The sequence below is a fragment of the Centruroides sculpturatus genome, unplaced genomic scaffold, assembly GCF_000671375.1.
Source record: "Centruroides sculpturatus isolate CEXI.00-Female unplaced genomic scaffold, Cexi_2.0 scaffold1193, whole genome shotgun sequence".
NCBI lineage: Eukaryota > Metazoa > Arthropoda > Arachnida > Scorpiones > Buthidae > Centruroides > Centruroides sculpturatus.
This window is the reverse complement of record NW_019385473.1, coordinates 167,485-188,266: the sequence shown is the minus strand read 5'-3', so window position 1 is coordinate 188,266 and position 20,782 is coordinate 167,485. Positions and strand designations below refer to the sequence as shown.

At 31.4% G+C, this 20,782-nt stretch overlaps 1 protein-coding gene across 1 annotated transcript in view; it reads left to right on the top strand.

Annotated features, from left to right (window-relative positions):
* The window catches only part of LOC111639306 (multidrug resistance-associated protein 1-like), a 106,323-nt gene that overhangs the window by 75,203 nt on the left and 10,338 nt on the right, over positions 1 to 20,782 (top strand). The window contains exon 23 of the mRNA XM_023385161.1: positions 11,986 to 12,130. Coding sequence (XP_023240929.1) covers positions 11,986 to 12,130 — 145 coding nt within the window. The remainder of the gene's footprint in view (positions 1 to 11,985; positions 12,131 to 20,782) is intronic.

The following is a 20,782-nucleotide window of genomic DNA, read 5'->3' as shown; positions in this document are numbered from 1 at the left end:
GCCGAGTTTGTGAAAATGCCGGGTTATCGGGAATGGGGTTAAAAAAGGATAAGTATGCGTGTTTCCTCAGAAAATATTGTACTGTACTTGTATGTATTGTTTGCTTGAGAATACAACAGAGAATAAACTGCCCAAATACCCTTAAACAAAGGAAAAGTACGTCCTTTATGAAGGCATAGAGCCTTTACCACATGAAAATGAAAATTAATGAATACACTGTACAGTAATTTACCTGATAAGACAGACCTCAGAAAAATACTTTGAGGCATAAAGATGTCTATAATGAAAATTAATTAACTAAGGATATTTTTGGGCTGCCAGGGTATGGCCGAGTTATCTGGAATGCCGCGTTTTCGAGGCTCTACTGTATTTAATTTCTTCTATTAAATATTAATTTCATTCTGGCCAATGTGTTAGTTATTATAAATTATTAAAAATGAAAGAACAAGAGGTAAAATTTACAAAATGTAAAATAATTACTGTGTATAATATACAGTAGAGCGTCGATTTTCCGAAAGTCAATCATCCGAAACGTCAATCATCCGAAACGTCAATCATCCGAAAGAATTTCAGTCGGCAAATTTAAATTTTCGCCAGTGCTGTGGCGCTTCAATCTTTGTCTATGTCTTCGGCTACTCAAATATTTTACGTTTTTGATACTAAATTAACATCTGAAGTATAATTTTTTATTGTTTTTATATTTTTCAATATATTTATTTTGTTTGTACAAAATAAAAAAATAATTTTTAACGATACAATAGTCTTCGTTAGGCTTAACATCGACGAAAATTCAACGCGAAGNAGTTACAATAAATTAAGTTAATATATAATTATATATTCAGTACCTAATTTATATATAATTAATATATAATTATATGTACAGTACCTAATTTATATATAATTTATATATAATACTAAACAGACGATAGCAAACTCAATTTAGCCGCTCCGTAGTGTGGCGCAGGGTCGGAGGTAAGTAGTTCGGCTGCTCATCCACTATTGGTCCAGACTCTATCAATCTTGTCGCGAAACGACATTATAGGAGGTACGTTATACGAAAGTTTCTACAATTTTTTTGCTACGTTATAGGAATTGTCGTTATAGGAACATACGTTATAGGGGGGTCGACTGTATTAATATTACATTAAATCAACAAAAACTTTGAAGTTGCTATGATTAATGAATAGTAATTATAAGAAAAACTTCATATAATGATGAATTACATATGAAAATTTAAATAACTCATATCTGCAATTATTTTGGAGTAAGAATTTCATTTACAATAGTATAAATATATTTTTTATTTGATAATAAGTGTAATGAATCATTTACTAAATTGGTAATTTTTATTTACTAGAAAGATTACTGTGATGCAAAAAAAAATAATAATGATAAAAGTTAAAAATACTGTGGTGCCTTGTACTTTGAATGCTTCAGAGTTCAAATGCAGAATTCAACAAAAATTTGCCTTGGAGTTTGAATGATGCTTTGAACTGCATGTGCAATGAAAAATTTGCTTGAAACATAAGCACAATCTGTTATGTATCTAATTTGTCTCTCACTCTCACATTATGCTTTTATGTTTTCAGTGCCTGTTTCACTTTAATTTTAGTTTGTTTGGTTATACAGGATGGGGCAGAAAGGATAGATGTTTTTTTAAAAAATCACAACATCTGTAATTGTTACTACAAAAGATATTTGTTGGAAGATGTGAGTTTGTATTGAAATAGCATTTTACAGAATAAAGTGTAGAAAACGACATCTCCTATGTGGTGTCTTTGAATGCTTCAGAGTTCAAATGCAGAATTCAACAAAAATTTGCCTTGCCAGAAATGCATCACTGATAACAGACAGTTATCAGTGATGCATTTCTGGAGGTGATTTTGGCGACTTCCACATGAATAGCTTCCTTCAATTCTTGCAAAGAACAAGCTTATGCTCGTATACATGTGCCTTGAGATATCCCTACATAGAAATAATTGCACATGATAGGTCGGGCGAACGAGGAGACCAATAGCAAGATTGCAGCCGAAGTTTTCAACGTGAAAACGTGTATGTCGGACATTTCATGCCTCCTTCCTGTCAGCCTAGAAGTTTGACAATGGTGTTTGGAACATTGAGCATGATTCTACTGACATTCCAAACACCATTGTCAAACTTCTAGGCTTACAGGAAGGTGCTCTGAACATCTGACGTAAATGTTTTTGCATTGAAAATTTTGGCCCAACTTTGCTAATGAATGTCACTGAACCTGGAAATAAGGTGACCAGGGAAGAGACAATGAATAACGTCAATTGATGCTCTAGCTGTGTTGGCTGTTGCCTCATCCTGTTGAAACCACATATCTGATGGGAATATGTTTCCATCAGATGTGTATGAATGAATGATCCCCTTTGCACACAACTGTTTCCTTAGTCATATGCAAACACACAGTGTTCTGTCATCTACGGCTCCATGCCTTCAACTGAAAAGACAATGCTAAGACCTCACTACTTTCATGTTACCTGCCACTCTAACTGGTGGTGAGTTCTAGCCATTTCAAAAATGTCCGTCTTTTCTGTCCCACCCTGTATATACTGTATTGTGTGTTGTTTATCTATTTTTAACAATTTCTTTCTGCAATTTTTCTTTGTTGATAGCTTTTGCTCATCCCATACATTTGTATCCTTTAGTTCAAATTTTCCAGAAGAGAACTGTTTAAACCACATTTTGATATGTTCAAAGTTTAGGAGCATCTTCCTCATGCACATTACAATTGCTTTTTCTGTTTGTATGGTGTTATTAGCCTTTTCAAAAGTCATAAAGCATAATATGCCAGATATACTTTTTATCCGAAGACATTACAACTTAATTTTATTCAAACATTTTGTAGTTTAAAGTAAGATTCTAAAGAAGGGATAAAATCTCACATTATTTGTAACATGTTATATAATTAAATCACACTTATATGTTAAGATGTGGAGTCTATGGTGTGCAACCAATAAATGTGGTTTCAGTTTATTATGCAGTGTTTTAATTCATTATAAAGGCATTTAATTAACTAATTTTACCTTACATTATTGTGTTTGGTGTTTTAAATTTATTGAAATAAGGTCTGGGAATGGAATACAGTGGGTAATCGGTTAACAAACATAATCCGTTCCAAGACTTTGTTCACTATCCAAATTGTTCATTAACCGATTATCGATTTACCATAGGTTTTAATGGGAATTTAATTAATTTGTTCTGGAGATCGCCAAAAATAAAAAAATATATACAGTAGATCCCCCTATAAAACCGTTTCCTATAGTTATGATTCCTATAAAAATTGTGGCATTATCCGTAAACAACGGTAAAAATAACTCCTATAATACGTAAAACGTCATCGGGCAGCCGAACTACTTACCCGCCGTCCGTAGCGCCACGCTACGGACGTTTAGTCGGATTCTNTCGACTCAAAACCTTGAGGTCCGGTCTCTCTTGTCCAAAGGATGGGTTCTGTTGAGCAAAAGGGTTATGGAGTTAAGGATCGTTAAATCTTTTCTCCCATCAGGATCTGACACCAATCTATCAATTTCTTAGCAGATAGATACGCGTTAGATTGAGGACAAAATTATCACGAGCAATCTCGTGGAGGACTTCAGGTTCAGTATGGAGGTGATAATGTCGGAAGAAACACACACCAATCCAAGTTAATTAACATTATACCCGTTTATTGTTGAGCATTTTTACATAAATAATTAATTAGGGAATCGAGGTTACAGCTCCCTCTTGGAATTTTCAATCCGTATAATTCATAGGTTTCAGGGTTGATAGTGGACAAAATATAAATAAGTCGCAACCCTAACCGCGCATTGGAAATATTCAAGAGAGAGCTTACATATCCTCGTGAGTGGAATAAATACCTCTAGTTATATCGTTGATGTCAGGTTGATCTGAGTTCTCGTTCTTCCCAGGTTTGTAATTCAGTCCAAAGTTCAAAGTCATACTCAAAGTTAGAATTGTAAAGTCTATCGAAGATGGTGGCGATGAGAGGCAGGTAATTCACACACACACAGTATAGAAAAATAACTTTCCCCCCGTGTGTCGTCATCGCACTTGCCTTTTATGTGGGGGCTTTCTTTTCGAGATTTCCCCATGTACGTCACAGGTGATGATCTTCTTTGACCAATAGTGGGCGAAGTGACAAAATTATGACACAATGGTTAACTCATCTTTTACAAGGAAGTACTCCCATGGGAACAGAGTTTTATGAGCGATTTTTATGAGAAAATTTTGTTGGTTTTTTTCCTTTCAAGTTAACCCTAATTTTTAAAAAAAATTTGTTTTGGTTTTGGAACAAAACGGTAGATGAAAATGAATAAAAATATTCAAATCTTAAATCCGGGCCCTCACATGACAATCTATTTCAAATTTAAGATGTTCATTAGTCTGGTGATGATGATTTTGTATTATTGAAAGTACTTGTTTTATAAAAAGGATTTTAATGCATCTGACATTGTTTACTTTATCTGTTATTAAATAAGAAATTGATAAATGTAATATGAATACATACACATATCTTTAATTATTTTTTTGTTATATCATATTGGTTTTTCAAACAATTGCTGCTATATTTCAGCAGCTTTATGTAACAGAATGCTTTGTGCTAAGTATCTTCATACTGGGTATTCACAAATTATTGAACAATTTTGTAAGATTATATTTTCACTAATATTGAACAGAAATGCATGATGTTACCACTATTTGAAATAGGTATATTTGCAGTTTTATATTGACCTTAAATGAATTTGATGTGTTCATTTGTGACCATCTGGATATCTGACATGGCTAGTATTACCACACGTCCAGTTTTCACCCGGACAGTCCAGGAATTGACTCACTGTCTGGGTGAACTATCAATTTTGTCTGGGAATTTCATGCTCAACCTGTTGATTTTTCTTTTTTTGCTTGTATGATTGGTACATGTCTCCAATCTCCAATAGAGCTAAGTCATCTGTACTTCTTTCTTAATTTATGTTACTTACATTACTCCTACCCAAGTCTCCCTAGTCCCTAACTGTAACTGATTTAGCATGTTATTCTTCACATTGCAAAATGACATTGCGCATGCTTCAGGAACTTCTGTTCAAACAAACCTCACCTGCCATCCGGGTCAGTGATTTTGAAAAGGTGGCAACACTAAACATGGCAGATGTCCAGATGGTATTTCCATTCTCACCAAATTTTCTCAAACATGTTTTGTGATGTTCCTGATGGCAGTGTGAATATGCTGTTTCAATTCTGGAAATGTTGTTGGAAGTGGGAGGGACATAAACATTGTCCTTGATGAAACCCAACAGGAAGAAATCACACTGTGATATCCAGTGATCAGATTAGTCATGTGCAGGTTTTGTCTGCAGATGCTGAACATCAGGCATATCAGAATTATCTAAATGAACACTTGTCAGATTAATGTATTTGTCATTGATGGTGTTAATATCATGTATTTCTGTTCAATATTAGTGAAAATATAATCTTATGAAATCATCCAATAATTTGTGTACACCCTGTATAATTTCTCAAATCATTTAAAATATAATATACAGTACATTCAATTTTTCAGTTTCATGTTTATTATAATCATAGCATATAATTAACTATTCGTATTTTGAACAGTTCAGAATTTGAACACTAATTCACTTTGGAGTACAAGCAATGCTACAAAATTCAAACTGTGCATGCAGTGAAATATATGCTTGAAGCATAACTACAATTTATTGTGCACCCAAGTTATCTCTTGCTCTCATTGCATGCATTGTGCTCTGCTTTTTTTCACTTTATTTTTGGTGTATGTAGTTATATATATTGTGTGTGTTATTTGTTGATTTTTAACAATTCTTTCTGCAAATTTTCTTTGTTGACAGCTTTTGAACACCCCATACATTTTGTATCTTTTAGTTCAAAATTTCTCAAATGGAATTTTTTAACCATATTTGACATGTTTGAAGTTTAGGAGCATTTTCCCCATATGTTACAATTCTTTTTTACTGTTTGTATGATATATATCTTTATATAAAACTCATAAAGCATGATATGTCTGATACACATTTTATTTGAAGACATTTCTACTTGATATTATTCAAACAAAATATGAAGTAAAAAGTTTAAAATGAGCTTCTAAACAAAGAATGCCATCTCACATTAGCAATAATATGTTAAATTTCACAACTGTTATAATTAAATCACATATCTATGTTAAGTAATGACAGCTGTTAAAAATAAAAATCTTTCTGTTCAACCTAATATAATCTTTACTTATTAACAATGGCATCTGAGAAGTGTGTGAAAGCAATAAAGTCTAAGAAGAAGGTTATAATATCAATGATTGATATGAAAAAGGAAATTATTGCAAAGCATGAAAGCAGTACACATGTGGTGGATCTGGCTATCATGTTTAAGATTCTGAAGACAATGGTGTGTGACCAGTTAATGCAATTTTATTATATAGTATTTACATATTTATTGTTTCCATTTATTATTATTGTTATTCTTACCTTAAATTTTTTCGTATGTATTTGCTATTTAAGTTTATTGAAATAGGTATTGTTTAGGGTCTGGGAATGGATTAATTCACTTTCTAACATGTTATTTCTAAGGGGAAAAATTTATTCAGACTTTGAATGATTTGGAGTTCAAACAGACTCCTGGAATGAATTAAATTCAAAGTGAAGCACCACTGTATTAATTTAGTCCAGTTATATAAGGATTGTTCTTATTTTTTAATTTTTAAATAAATGATCAGTCTAATAAATATATGAAATTATGCTAATAAAATTTATTTTATGTAATTATAAATTTAATTAATTGATTAAATTTTAGGTAATTTGAATGAATAGTATTTTGAATAATTAAACAGTTAAACAATTGTTTTATCCTTGTATGATAAAGAATTTTTAAAATAAAGTATTGCATTATATATTTTATTAAACCATATAAGAGATAAATGTGTTTATTTTTATTCTTTATTGTTATTTCTTTATTACTTTAAAATTACTTATTATAAACTAATTCAAATTTACAATAGTTTGTGGACTTTTTTATAGTTTGGAATATTAGCTGTTGATGAGAAGAGACTTTCAAAAACTTTCTCTCTTAAAAAATAATAATAATAATATATTTTTTAAATTTGTATGATTATAGTATTTTATTTTTAATTATAACAATAGTTATTAACTGTTTTTATTAATTATTCTATAATTATACTAAATAAATTATTTTTTATTTTACAGATTTAGCAAAGATATTGACTCAGTTGATTCTGAAATCCCTTCTAATTTATACTTTTGTACAGATATATTTTTCTTTTTTGTTGCAACAGTAATTGTAATGGAATTTTCTTCAAAAGTCTTGATTGTTTCATTTATTCCATTGCTATTTGTGTATTATGCACTTCTTGTAAGTTTATTATCAATTATTGTTAAACAGTCAGTTATCTCAAATTGTAAAAATCTTTGTTGTACTTGCATGATGTTCTCAAAGCTTCTTGTCCTATTCAATTGTACTTCTTAAATCTCACAACTTGACAAATATAGGACTTATCATACAGGTTATGTGTTTAAAGAGCATGGCAAAAATTATTACTTTGAATTGTCATTTTAGAATGCATTTCAGGTCTAGAGCTATTGACAGTTCTTTGAAAACACTGGTCCTGAGTAACATCACAAGAAAAATAAGGAACCAATAAAAGATATAATGTCATTTACCGAGTAAAAAATAGCATATGACATTATTTATGCCTTTTATTGATTAATATTAAACTAAAAATATATTTTCATTGTGACATTGTCAACAGCTGAAGAGGAGTCTAGATTCAAAATGCATTCTAAAATGACATGTCAAAGTGATTAATTAAGAAATACTACAATATATGAAAAAAAATCTTAGCTTTTAAAAAAAAACATAAACTAAATAATTGAAAAATACATATATAAACTTTTATTCTATTATTTTATCATCATTAGTCTACAAACATTAAATTAAAATATTTTTAACTTAATAAAAAAATAATTTTTAACGATACAATAGTCTTCGTTAGACTTAACATCGACGAAAATTCAACGCGAAGCGACACACAATGGAGAAAAATTTCAACATCGGATATTTTAAACAATTTTTTCGTACATAAATCGGTTATCTGAAATATCAGTTATACAAACAACCCCAGTCCCCAATTGATTCGGAAAATCGATGCTCTACTGTATAAACATTAAAAAGCAACTCAGTCCAAAATTGCAACAGATTTGTCTTATAAAATTACCTTTTAGATTACTGTTTGATAAAATATCAAGCAGCTGTTTCTGTAAGCTAACTGACAAATAATGACAGGACACAGAAACCTTAAGACCTACCTTGCACAGTTCTTGAAGAAAGGTGAGGGCTACTGCCCCTGCCCTCCTAGGGAAAAAGAAGACAGTTATCATATCATTTTCTACCTCCCTAATTACTTCCAGGAAAGAAAACATCTCATCAACATGGTGTGTAAGGAGAACATCATCTAGCCATGTTTTCAGGACTTGTTAATCAGCAACAAAAACATTTTCATAACCTTCAAGAACTTTAGCCTCTGTGTTATGTCAGTTTCCTTTATACCAGCTCCTCGTGGGTTTTAGATCTGTTTTGTACTTGTTTGGGATCTACCCTGGTTTATATTTAGGTAACTACTATTTATCAGCTCACACTTCCAGGGGTATGTTGTAATTTTGTTCTATTTTATCTATGTACATGTGGTGTATATGCATTGTTATTGTATTATTGTGTCCGTGTTTGTTCTGCTTGCACAATGTATTGGGTACTCTGTGTAGTACTAGGTATACCCCTTTTGGTTGTAAACTGTTCCCAGCCAGGCATCATGAGATCCCTCTCACTCTTTCCTTCTCACCTGTCCTTCCCCCCTCTTCCCCCTGCCCTCCTCCCTCTCCTTACCTTTATTCCCCCACCTATCCTTGGCTATACCAGTGGGTAAGACCTTCTCTCTTTATCTAGTATCTAGGCTAACTGACAGTCCCAGAACAGGCATATCAGAATGAAATGGATTATGTATTATGAATGTGGATTACAGGATAATTAAGAGAAATATTCATGCAATTGATGGGCGACTGTTCTCAAGCGCTGTGTTACATCAACTTTCATATTTGAGTCAGTAGCTGTGTCTTTGCTGGAAAGAAATCTGTGCAATATTGAGAAGAACTCAAATTTCACTTGCTCCCTGTAACTTGCCCAGAAATGCAACTGCTTTATCATAGCTTCAGTTTTGTCATGCATTGAATGCTGTGGCAGAACTACCATGAAGGCCTAAATTTAATCCATTGAGGTAAGAAAAAACATCTGCAAAGTATGCAACTATTTGGATCCAAATTGTCTAGATGATTTCCTAACTCAAAAGGATGCTCCAAAAAGAAAAACTTAGTTTATCACACAGCTCCATTATGTATGTCAATACTTACCTCAGGAGAGCCAGCAGACTTCTGTGTACAACAGCAGCATTACATGTTCATTGCAATAGAAGTAAATATTGTCGCATTTGAGGGCCTAGCCTTTACAAAGTTGACAATTTTAATCATTTCATTGAGGGCTATTTGTTTGTGAGCATTTTCTTGGTGGCCATTGCTTCTCAGTGAATAGTACAATGTATCCAAATTGCTTCAGGAGCTACCTTTTGAATGTGACTGACAAGTCTACTGTACTTTCCTCTTATTCTCTTTGTTTCATCTGTGCAAGTACGTACACATTCGGACTATTTGATACCATTTTTGGACATGAAATTATAAATGAGAGAGAAAATGTCTTTTCCTCCTATTGTACTTTCTAATGGTTGACAAAAGAGATCATCTTCCTGAATGGAGTCATTTGATATATATTTGTGCAAATCCAATCAATTGCTAATTTAACTGAATGGTAGCTGTAAAGATAGGATGCCTTTCATACCACTTTGACTCTGGTAATGTTGATTGGTGCAAACTTTTTCTCATTTTCATTTCTTTGCACTTCCTTTCAAAATATTCTGTCAGTTTATTCATAAGATCTGAGTGTTTGGTAGAGATATAGTGATAGATTTGACAATTTCGTGGAATGATTGACAAAATCTCAAAGTAGATAACACATTGTGGAAGAGGGTGTTTATTGTCTGGTCCACTTAAATCCAACTTGCAAGTTTGAACATCATATTTATGTCATTTTTATATTGTGTTACCGATTTTCACTTCTCTCTGTTGCTTGCAGTGATTTGACTGTGCTTGAGTGCTAGAAAATTCATCAGAATTCTTAGGTATATCCATAGATGATACAAGCATGGATGTTGAGTTAAGCCTACATCTGAATATCAACAAGAAAGAAATGAACATCAACAGAATTCACAATGGAATATGACCATGATACTGCTGTTTTCATTTAACGTTAAGGATCCAGTTTTCAGCCATCTATCCATATTAGAGACACCAAAATTCCTGTGTTGTATGCACATGAAATTACTCCACAAACCACTTGCATTTCACAAATCACAATTAGAAAAAAAAAACTTAAATTGTCCTCACAATTGTTGAAGAAAGCAAATGAAGATAGCAGCAGTGATGATCATTAGCCACAACAGCCTTCTGTAACAACTTGAACTATAGGTCTATTGGAACTAGCCAAATCTATGATTGCAAAGCTGTTGCACTGTGGAGACTGTGCATGACAGTGAGAAAATACCATAGACATGGGAATGTATGGTATCTGCAGTAGGCTGTCCATAATCTGCCTAATCTTCAGCTATAGTCAGACTGACCAAAAGAGAAAGATAGTCAAATTGCTTTCCCCACCATTCCACCATATGGTAGATATGGTGGAGTGCTAGGAATCATCTATCCTAACAGTGCTCTCATAAGCAGCAGAAATATGTTTCTTGTGAGTTGCATCCGTAGATTCAAAGAGAAATTGTTGTCTGGGATGGGCATGGGGCAGACCTACTCACTTGTCATCAATATTTTCATATTTTGATAATTTTCATATTTGGCAAACTCCTTCAGAAATGATTGTTGATCACTCATAAGAAAAAAAACTGAAGTGGCTATTAATCACTTTGAGTTCATATACCTCCAGCTTTTCCTCTGGAATACAGTATAACAGTTTACTTACATGATAACTTAAATATAAATAGTGTATAATTAATAATTATCTTATTGTTGCTACTCACACAGAGTATTATTTTAATCATTGTCATTTTATAATATTCATTATCGAATATTATATTATAAAATTTAATATAATGTAAATTTTACTATGTTACTGGAATTAAAGGTTTAGTAATGGTGTTCATTGGTACCAGTAATTAATATAGAAGATATTAGTTTTTTAATAAGATGTGAATGTAGACAGTGTTCCTGTTCCAATATAGTAAGGTTGCTTCATTAAGCCATTTGTTCATTCACTTACTTGGTAGATTGCCTGTATTTAAATTGTGTCTTCTAAAGCTCTCTGCACTTTAATACTATGATCAGTGTCAGAATCTCCATCCATAATAATGTCTGAAATAGTCTCTGAGTTTCTTATTTAATGCTAACCATTTATTTTTTATTGGTTTTTAACATCTCCATACTTTCTTTTTTCACTCATAGTTTCATATAAGGGAGTTATAATTAAGTTTTTACTTTGTATATATTTATAAAGCACCAAAGGCAAAAAATTTTTTCAATACAACTATAGCAGTACTGTCTAACTCTACTTACTACTGATATAGGTGTTAGATATCTGGAGGCAAAAGTGCTATTATTTTAAAGTCCAATAAACTAAAAAGTGTTGATTCTGAATAAAAAGTTTAAAACTGTGCTAAATTTGTATACACATTTATTAAGTGCACAAGTTATTAACTGCACTATAGTGAAATACCATGTTAATCTGCATTATTTGAGATATAACTGTTTAATCAAAACATTGATATTATGAATTTAATTTTCTAGTTAAACTTAAATATTTGTTATAATTTTACAGGTATATTTCTTATAGTAACTAATGTTTTCATGTTTATGGGAACAACTAATGCTGCTGTGAAAGTTCATCATGATTTATTAAATAGAATTTTGAAAGCTCCTCTTTCATTTTTTGACATTACACCAATTGGAAGAATCATAAATAGGTAATGTGTATGAAATTTGTTAATAAATTAAAATAGTATTAAATTTTTGTATAAAAACTAAGGTAAAATTAATGATAGCATTTTATTCTAAAAATAGAAAAAAGGATAAAGATTTTGATTTTAAATATTTTTATTATTCTATTTTTGTAAGGANCATTGTAATTGTAGAGATCCCTAAGCCTATTAACCTCAACCTGGTTTTGATGCCATTCTAAGACTGTCGTTCTGATATCATTCCACTTCTTCAAAAAAATGTTTAATAGCAGATATCGACATTAATTCTCTCTTTCAGAAGAAAACATATATCGCCGAGTTTCTTGGTGTTCTTCATTCAACAGTCCTTGGCGTTCTTCTGTCGTCAGATCAATTTCAGGTTTCATTATGAGCTCTTCAATATTCTTTATTTCTCAGATGTGATTTTTGTTACTTTTTAAGCTGCTTGAGTCTTCTTGATAATACAGTAACTTTCTTAGATAAGATTGAAGTCCTTCTGTAGATTTGTTCAAGCCATACTGCCCAGCAACAACAGACATCAGACATATGCCCACTCTCTACCTGTGATATTGTACTCTCACCTTTCAAAAATAAAAACAGATGCAAAACTTAACAAGTGTCCACCTGACAGTCTCGCAAATACTATAAAAGAATTGTTTCTGTCAGAAAAAATAAAAGGCTGGAATTACAAGGGAGAGTTTCGAAGTTTGGAGGAATACTATACGATCAGTATATACTGGGTTGAGCATCGATGTTGACATCTCCTACATTCCGAAAAGTTTCGAATTGTTGTCTGAAGACAAGAGAAGACCAATTGATATTCATTATTTTATGTCGCTTCTTGTGTTTGTTCTGTGAGGTGTTCGTTGTCCAAACATAAAAATCTTTCACAAAAGAGTTTGTTATCCGATTTGTTTGTTAACCGATCACCCACTGTAATTCACTTTTCATTATTTCTAATGGGAAAAATTGATTCAGACTTCAAATGATTCTAAAATGCATTATATTTTGAAAATTTACATAAATAACATATTTAACTATAAAGGAGTGTTATTTTTATATTATAATTTTAATAAGTAAATTGAAATGTAACTTTGGAATAAGTTACTATCTTGTTAAATTAATAACTTTAATAGGAAATTTAATAGATTATACGATACATCAATTTTTTATGAATTCTTTATAATTTTTTAGTTTTCCTGTGTGTCTTTGTCCACATATAAATTAAAATCTGTTTTAAGTTTGGTATTAGTCATAGTTGATTGATCTTTTCTACTACCTGGTTTAGTGTGATTTAGCAGAAGTCTTCTATACTCTACTGGAGAATGTTGCATTTAAGTCAGGATTGATTTTACTCCAAAAGACAATAAATTTAATTAAATCAATTTGTATTAACTTTTTCACAATTCAAATCAATTAGTAAACACAAATTCACAAACTTCCTTTATGTTGTTGGAGTTCAGAAAGAAAAGTGCCAGCAGCCTCAGTGGTTGAAACACACCTCTGCCGCTGTTAATAATTAAATACTGAGTAATTTGGTACTAGAGGTAGGTGTTAGGCACCATCTCTTATTAAATTTAATAAGATAATTTAATTATTAATAGGAGTGGTAAAGTAGCCCAATTNAACCACCATAGTGCACGAATGGAGACTTGGGGCTACTACCACATACAAACACCATTCATGTGCGATGTGTAGTTTTGGCTGAAAAGTGAAATATAGGGACACACACATCCACTTTTATATATATATATATATATATATAGATTTATGCATTAAGTTTTGATCAAGTATATTGAAGATTATCATATTACTTTTATATTAAGATCTAATTAATTATTTAAACAAGTTTTTGTGCTGTTTTTTATTTTATGTTTTGAGAATTAATTGAAGAAAAGTCATTTTTCAAATATTATTTTTCTGAAACAATCAAAGATTCATTAAATTTCATGTGGGAAGATTTTCATATTTTTGACATCTGACAGTTATCACAGACTATTCAAAATCAATAAAATGTAATTTTCATTCTTAATGTAACACTATACAAACATCATTTATGGCCAATGTACTGTACTGTACCTGTAACTAGTTTTTGTATCTTTTTCATATGCATACAAGTATGTATGCTATGTAGGTTATTATTTATAAATAGATTGATGTTTGTTTTCTGCAACAGGCAATGTATGTTACAGAGATCAGATTGAGTTCATAGTTAGGCATTAAAGCAGATTGGTCAAGTCAGAAGTTTGTACTTAAAGTTTAACATTTCAAAGATGTACATAAATAAAATGTAGCAATTCACTGTTGTTACAAAATTGAAGGATTTGCTAAATTGGGAAATTGTGAAAATTTTTACAGCTTTGAAGGGTTTCCTGGATACAATAAAAGATAGAAGTGAAATGCTGGAGTATAATGGTAAGGGTAAATTAATTTTTGATAAAGAATTAAGTGAATGGAAAACTAAAGATGATAATGCTAAAGAACTGCTAGTGTATAGAATGGAAGAAGGGCCAATAGATCATATTTCAATTCGCAACATGGCTTGTAAAATGTGGAAAAAGCTAAATTCAGTTTATGAGCAAAAATCTGAGATTAGTTTACATTTCCTTCAACAAATATTCTTTTCTTTTATTTATGAAAATGATGATGTAGTAAATCATATTTCTTGATACACAAGTGAGTTAGTGAACTAGACCAAACTGGAGAGAGAAATTCTGAAAAATTGCATATGACTAAAATTTTAATGTCACTATCAGATAAATTTTTCACTTTATATCCACTTGAGAATCTGTTATGGTGTTATTACATTATGTGGGTTTTTTCATTTTATTAGTTATATACTCACATCCTTCTTCCCATACCACTCTATAGTAGTTCTCTTGTATGTAATTGGTTGTCATAACAATGGCAAAATGAGGATTGGTCAAGTCACATGTAGGAGGGAAATAAAAAGGGAATACAAGGAGAGAACTGGTCAAGTCACATGTAGGAGGGAAATAAAAAGGGAATACAAGGAGAGAACTGAATCTATTTTCTTTCTTTCTTGATGTGGACTACTACTGTATGGATATAGAATCTNAAAAAAAAAGGACTTTGAATTATCCAAACTTTTTCAAATCAAAGTTTTTGTAATTCTTGAATAAAATTATGACATTATCTTACATAATTTCATCCATTCATTTACAAATGTGTTAATATTACAAGTTATTACTTAGTAATTTAAACTATTACAAAAAACTATCAGTTGGTGTGTTGATGAACTTAATGTAACCAAATTACATTCAAATTAAGACATGAAAATAATGTATGAAACGAAGCTTAAGTGCTTCAATAAGAATTACCGTGAATTTTATCTAGAGGATTAATGGCTAATTCTATAAAGAATTCATCATCTTGAGTTTGAGATTACAAAAATCATGTGATCTGATGAAAATAAGCCTTATTAACGGCTAAAACTATAAGTACACATTCTGTCATGAATACACACATGTATATAATAGACTTTGGAATTATTGAAACAATAGATTTTTTGCAAAAACCTTCCAAAATAATTAAATGCCAAACAGATTTATTTCATAAAAATAAAAAAAATTCTTAAATCTTGGTTGCTTGTTGTTCTCTATTATATGTATTTTCTTAGCACAATGTTACTGTTGAGAACATATCACACAGGAACACTTTCAGAGGAAAAAGGTTGTTTTATTGGTGTGGACGGATATGCATTTTGGGCTTAATGCCCCTCTTAAGCCCGAAATGCATATCCGTCCACACCAATAAAACAACCTTTTTCCTGTGAAAGTGTTCCTGAGTGATATGTTATCAACAGCAACATTGTGCTAAGAAAATACAAAAAAATTCCCTCTTTGTTGGCAATGCATACAATGTCCAAATGATTGGATATCCAATGAATTATCATATAATTGATGAAACTGAAACTGCCATGTATGCATGGAAACTTTCTTATAAACATGTAATATGATGGAAGATTTTGAAATAAATGATATTTTTGCAGGACACTGGACCAGATATTGACTTTGGATAATTCAAAATATAAATACAATGAAATTCAAACTAAAATATATTCAAAACCTTATTCTCTTGGCTGGGGACTAGACTCAACTTTGAATTACACAATACTTTTAATATTCCTATTATGAAATAACAAAGTTTTACTGAAATATACAAAATATTTGTTACCTACCTACCTACCAATTTGGTATTCCAATCAGAAAGTTTGGGCACAACTGCTATAGATAATTAAATAAAAAATTTCCATTAGAATTGATAAATAGTATGTTAAACTCTATGCCAAATGTAATATAATAATAGACAGTTTTATACTGCATATAGTGACTGTGAGACTAATCGGGGGTAGGATGTTTACGAGTTCTTGACTCTCCTACTTCTTACTCGACTCAAAACCTTGAGGTCCGGTCTCTCTTGTCCAAAGGATGGGTTCTGTTGAGCAAAAGGGTTATGGAGTTAAGGATCGTTAAATCTTTTCTCCCATCAGGATCTGACACCAATCTATCAATTTCTTAGCAGATAGATACGCGTTAGATTGAGGACAAAATTATCACGAGCAATCTCGTGGAGGACTTCAGGTTCAGTATGGAGGTGATAATGTCGGAAGAAACACACACCAATCCAAGTTAATTAACATTATACCCGTTTATTGTTGAGCATTTTTACATAAATAATTAATTAGGGAATCGAGGTTACAGCTCCCTCTTGGAATTTTCAATCCGTATAATTCATAGGTTTCAGGGTTGATAGTGGACAAAATATAAATAAGTCGCAACCCTAACCGCGCATTGGAAATATTCAAGAGAGAGCTTACATATCCTCGTGAGTGGAATAAATACCTCTAGTTATATCGTTGATGTCAGGTTGATCTGAGTTCTCGTTCTTCCCAGGTTTGTAATTCAGTCCAAAGTTCAAAGTCATACTCAAAGTTAGAATTGTAAAGTCTATCGAAGATGGTGGCGATGAGAGGCAGGTAATTCACACACACACAGTATAGAAAAATAACTTTCCCCCCGTGTGTCGTCATCGCACTTGCCTTTTATGTGGGGGCTTTCTTTTCGAGATTTCCCCATGTACGTCACAGGTGATGATCTTCTTTGACCAATAGTGGGCGAAGTGACAAAATTATGACACAATGGTTAACTCATCTTTTACAAGGAAGTACTCCCATGGGAACAGAGTTTTATGAGCGATTTTTATGAGAAAATTTTGTTGGTTTTTTTCCTTTCAAGTTAACCCTAATTTTTAAAAAAAATTTGTTTTGGTTTTGGAACAAAACGGTAGATGAAAATGAATAAAAATATTCAAATCTTAAATCCGGGCCCTCACATGACAATCTATTTCAAATTTAAGATGTTCATTAGTCTGGTGATGATGATTTTGTATTATTGAAAGTACTTGTTTTATAAAAAGGATTTTAATGCATCTGACATTGTTTACTTTATCTGTTATTAAATAAGAAATTGATAAATGTAATATGAATACATACACATATCTTTAATTATTTTTTTGTTATATCATATTGGTTTTTCAAACAATTGCTGCTATATTTCAGCAGCTTTATGTAACAGAATGCTTTGTGCTAAGTATCTTCATACTGGGTATTCACAAATTATTGAACAATTTTGTAAGATTATATTTTCACTAATATTGAACAGAAATGCATGATGTTACCACTATTTGAAATAGGTATATTTGCAGTTTTATATTGACCTTAAATGAATTTGATGTGTTCATTTGTGACCATCTGGATATCTGACATGGCTAGTATTACCACACGTCCAGTTTTCACCCGGACAGTCCAGGAATTGACTCACTGTCTGGGTGAACTATCAATTTTGTCTGGGAATTTCATGCTCAACCTGTTGATTTTTCTTTTTTTGCTTGTATGATTGGTACATGTCTCCAATCTCCAATAGAGCTAAGTCATCTGTACTTCTTTCTTAATTTATGTTACTTACATTACTCCTACCCAAGTCTCCCTAGTCCCTAACTGTAACTGATTTAGCATGTTATTCTTCACATTGCAAAATGACATTGCGCATGCTTCAGGAACTTCTGTTCAAACAAACCTCACCTGCCATCCGGGTCAGTGATTTTGAAAAGGTGGCAACACTAAACATGGCAGATGTCCAGATGGTATTTCCATTCTCACCAAACCTTCTCAAACATGTTTTGTGATGTTCCTGATGGCAGTGTGAATATGCTGTTTCAATTCTGGAAATGTTGTTGGAAGTGGGAGGGACATAAACATTGTCCTTGATGAAACCCAACAGGAAGAAATCACACACTGTGATATCCAGTGATCAGATTAGTCATGTGCAGGTTTTGTCTGCAGATGCTGAACATCAGGCATATCAGAATTATCTAAATGAACACTTGTCAGATTAATGTATTTGTCATTGATGGTGTTAATATCATGTATTTCTGTTCAATATTAGTGAAAATATAATCTTATGAAATCATCCAATAATTTGTGTACACCCTGTATAATTTCTCAAATCATTTAAAATATAATATACAGTACATTCAATTTTTCAGTTTCATGTTTATTATAATCATAGCATATAATTAACTATTCGTATTTTGAACAGTTCAGAATTTGAACACTAATTCACTTTGGAGTACAAGCAATGCTACAAAATTCAAACTGTGCATGCAGTGAAATATATGCTTGAAGCATAACTACAATTTATTGTGCACCCAAGTTATCTCTTGCTCTCATTGCATGCATTGTGCTCTGCTTTTTTTCACTTTATTTTTGGTGTATGTAGTTATATATATTGTGTGTGTTATTTGTTGATTTTTAACAATTCTTTCTGCAAATTTTCTTTGTTGACAGCTTTTGAACACCCCATACATTTTGTATCTTTTAGTTCAAAATTTCTCAAATGGAATTTTTTAACCATATTTGACATGTTTGAAGTTTAGGAGCATTTTCCCCATATGTTACAATTCTTTTTTACTGTTTGTATGATATATATCTTTATATAAAACTCATAAAGCATGATATGTCTGATACACATTTTATTTGAAGACATTTCTACTTGATATTATTCAAACAAAATATGAAGTAAAAAGTTTAAAATGAGCTTCTAAACAAAGAATGCCATCTCACATTAGCAATAATATGTTAAATTTCACAACTGTTATAATTAAATCACATATCTATGTTAAGTAATGACAGCTGTTAAAAATAAAAATCTTTCTGTTCAACCTAATATAATCTTTACTTATTAACAATGGCATCTGAGAAGTGTGTGAAAGCAATAAAGTCTAAGAAGAAGGTTATAATATCAATGATTGATATGAAAAAGGAAATTATTGCAAAGCATGAAAGCAGTACACATGTGGTGGATCTGGCTATCATGTTTAAGATTCTGAAGACAATGGTGTGTGACCAGTTAATGCAATTTTATTATATAGTATTTACATATTTATTGTTTCCATTTATTATTATTGTTATTCTTACCTTAAATTTTTTCGTATGTATTTGCTATTTAAGTTTATTGAAATAGGTATTGTTTAGGGTCTGGGAATGGATTAATTCACTTTCTAACATGTTATTTCTAAGGGGAAAAATTTATTCAGACTTTGAATGATTTGGAGTTCAAACAGACTCCTGGAATGAATTAAATTCAAAGTGAAGCACCACTGTATTAATTTAGTCCAGTTATATAAGGATTGTTCTTATTTTTTAATTTTTAATCCAAAAAGACCATGGTTGCATTTTTCATTATCCATCAGTTATTATCTCAGATAACCAGGATTTTTCTGTATATATAAGTTATTCTAATGCCACATAACATTACAGATATATTCAAATGTATATGATTTTATATATAACTAGCTGCAAGGACCCGCTTCGCTGGGTTTTTTATTTGTATGTAATATAGTTTTTTTTATATGTATGAAAGACTGTTTTTCTAAGTAATCTAGAATCTAGCTACAAGGACCTGCTTCGCTGGGCAAAAAGTAACGATAGTGAAGATTAAGATAATTCTCATTACATTATNTTCTACAATTAAAAAAAAAAATCTCATAAATTAACCATTTCAGAAGGGATAATAAAATTTAATTTAGCCTAAAATATATTACTTTTGGTCATGAAATTTAATATTAAAATTATATTTTTGTTATAATAAACATTTAAATTCTATAAAATTTACAATAACATTATACAGAATTAGCCAAAATCTAAATTAGAAAGTCTGTCGTGTGTGAACCGCTTCTAAGTGAAAGACAATGGTGAACACTTGGCACATTTAAATTTTAACCTCTTTCTGTGTTTTTTTTACGTTTGTCTCATATAAATATCACTGTAAAACTTTCTTAAGCGGGTCACTCTATACATGAAACGTAATATAAAAAATACATGGAATAATAATATATTCGTTTATTCAGGCTGATTCATAAGTCAGTACACGTAGGCAAAGGACTCAATTTATTGTTTAAACACTCGTGAATCATAGGATACAGGTCCTACGCTGTATAAATGCGATTTAATCCAATGCACATCTGTATGCATTCCTCTTACAATAGAGAGGTTGCGGCCGACGTTTTCAACGCGAAAACGTGTACGTCGGACGTACAGCACCGCTTTCCTATAAGCCTAGAAGTTTGACAATGGTG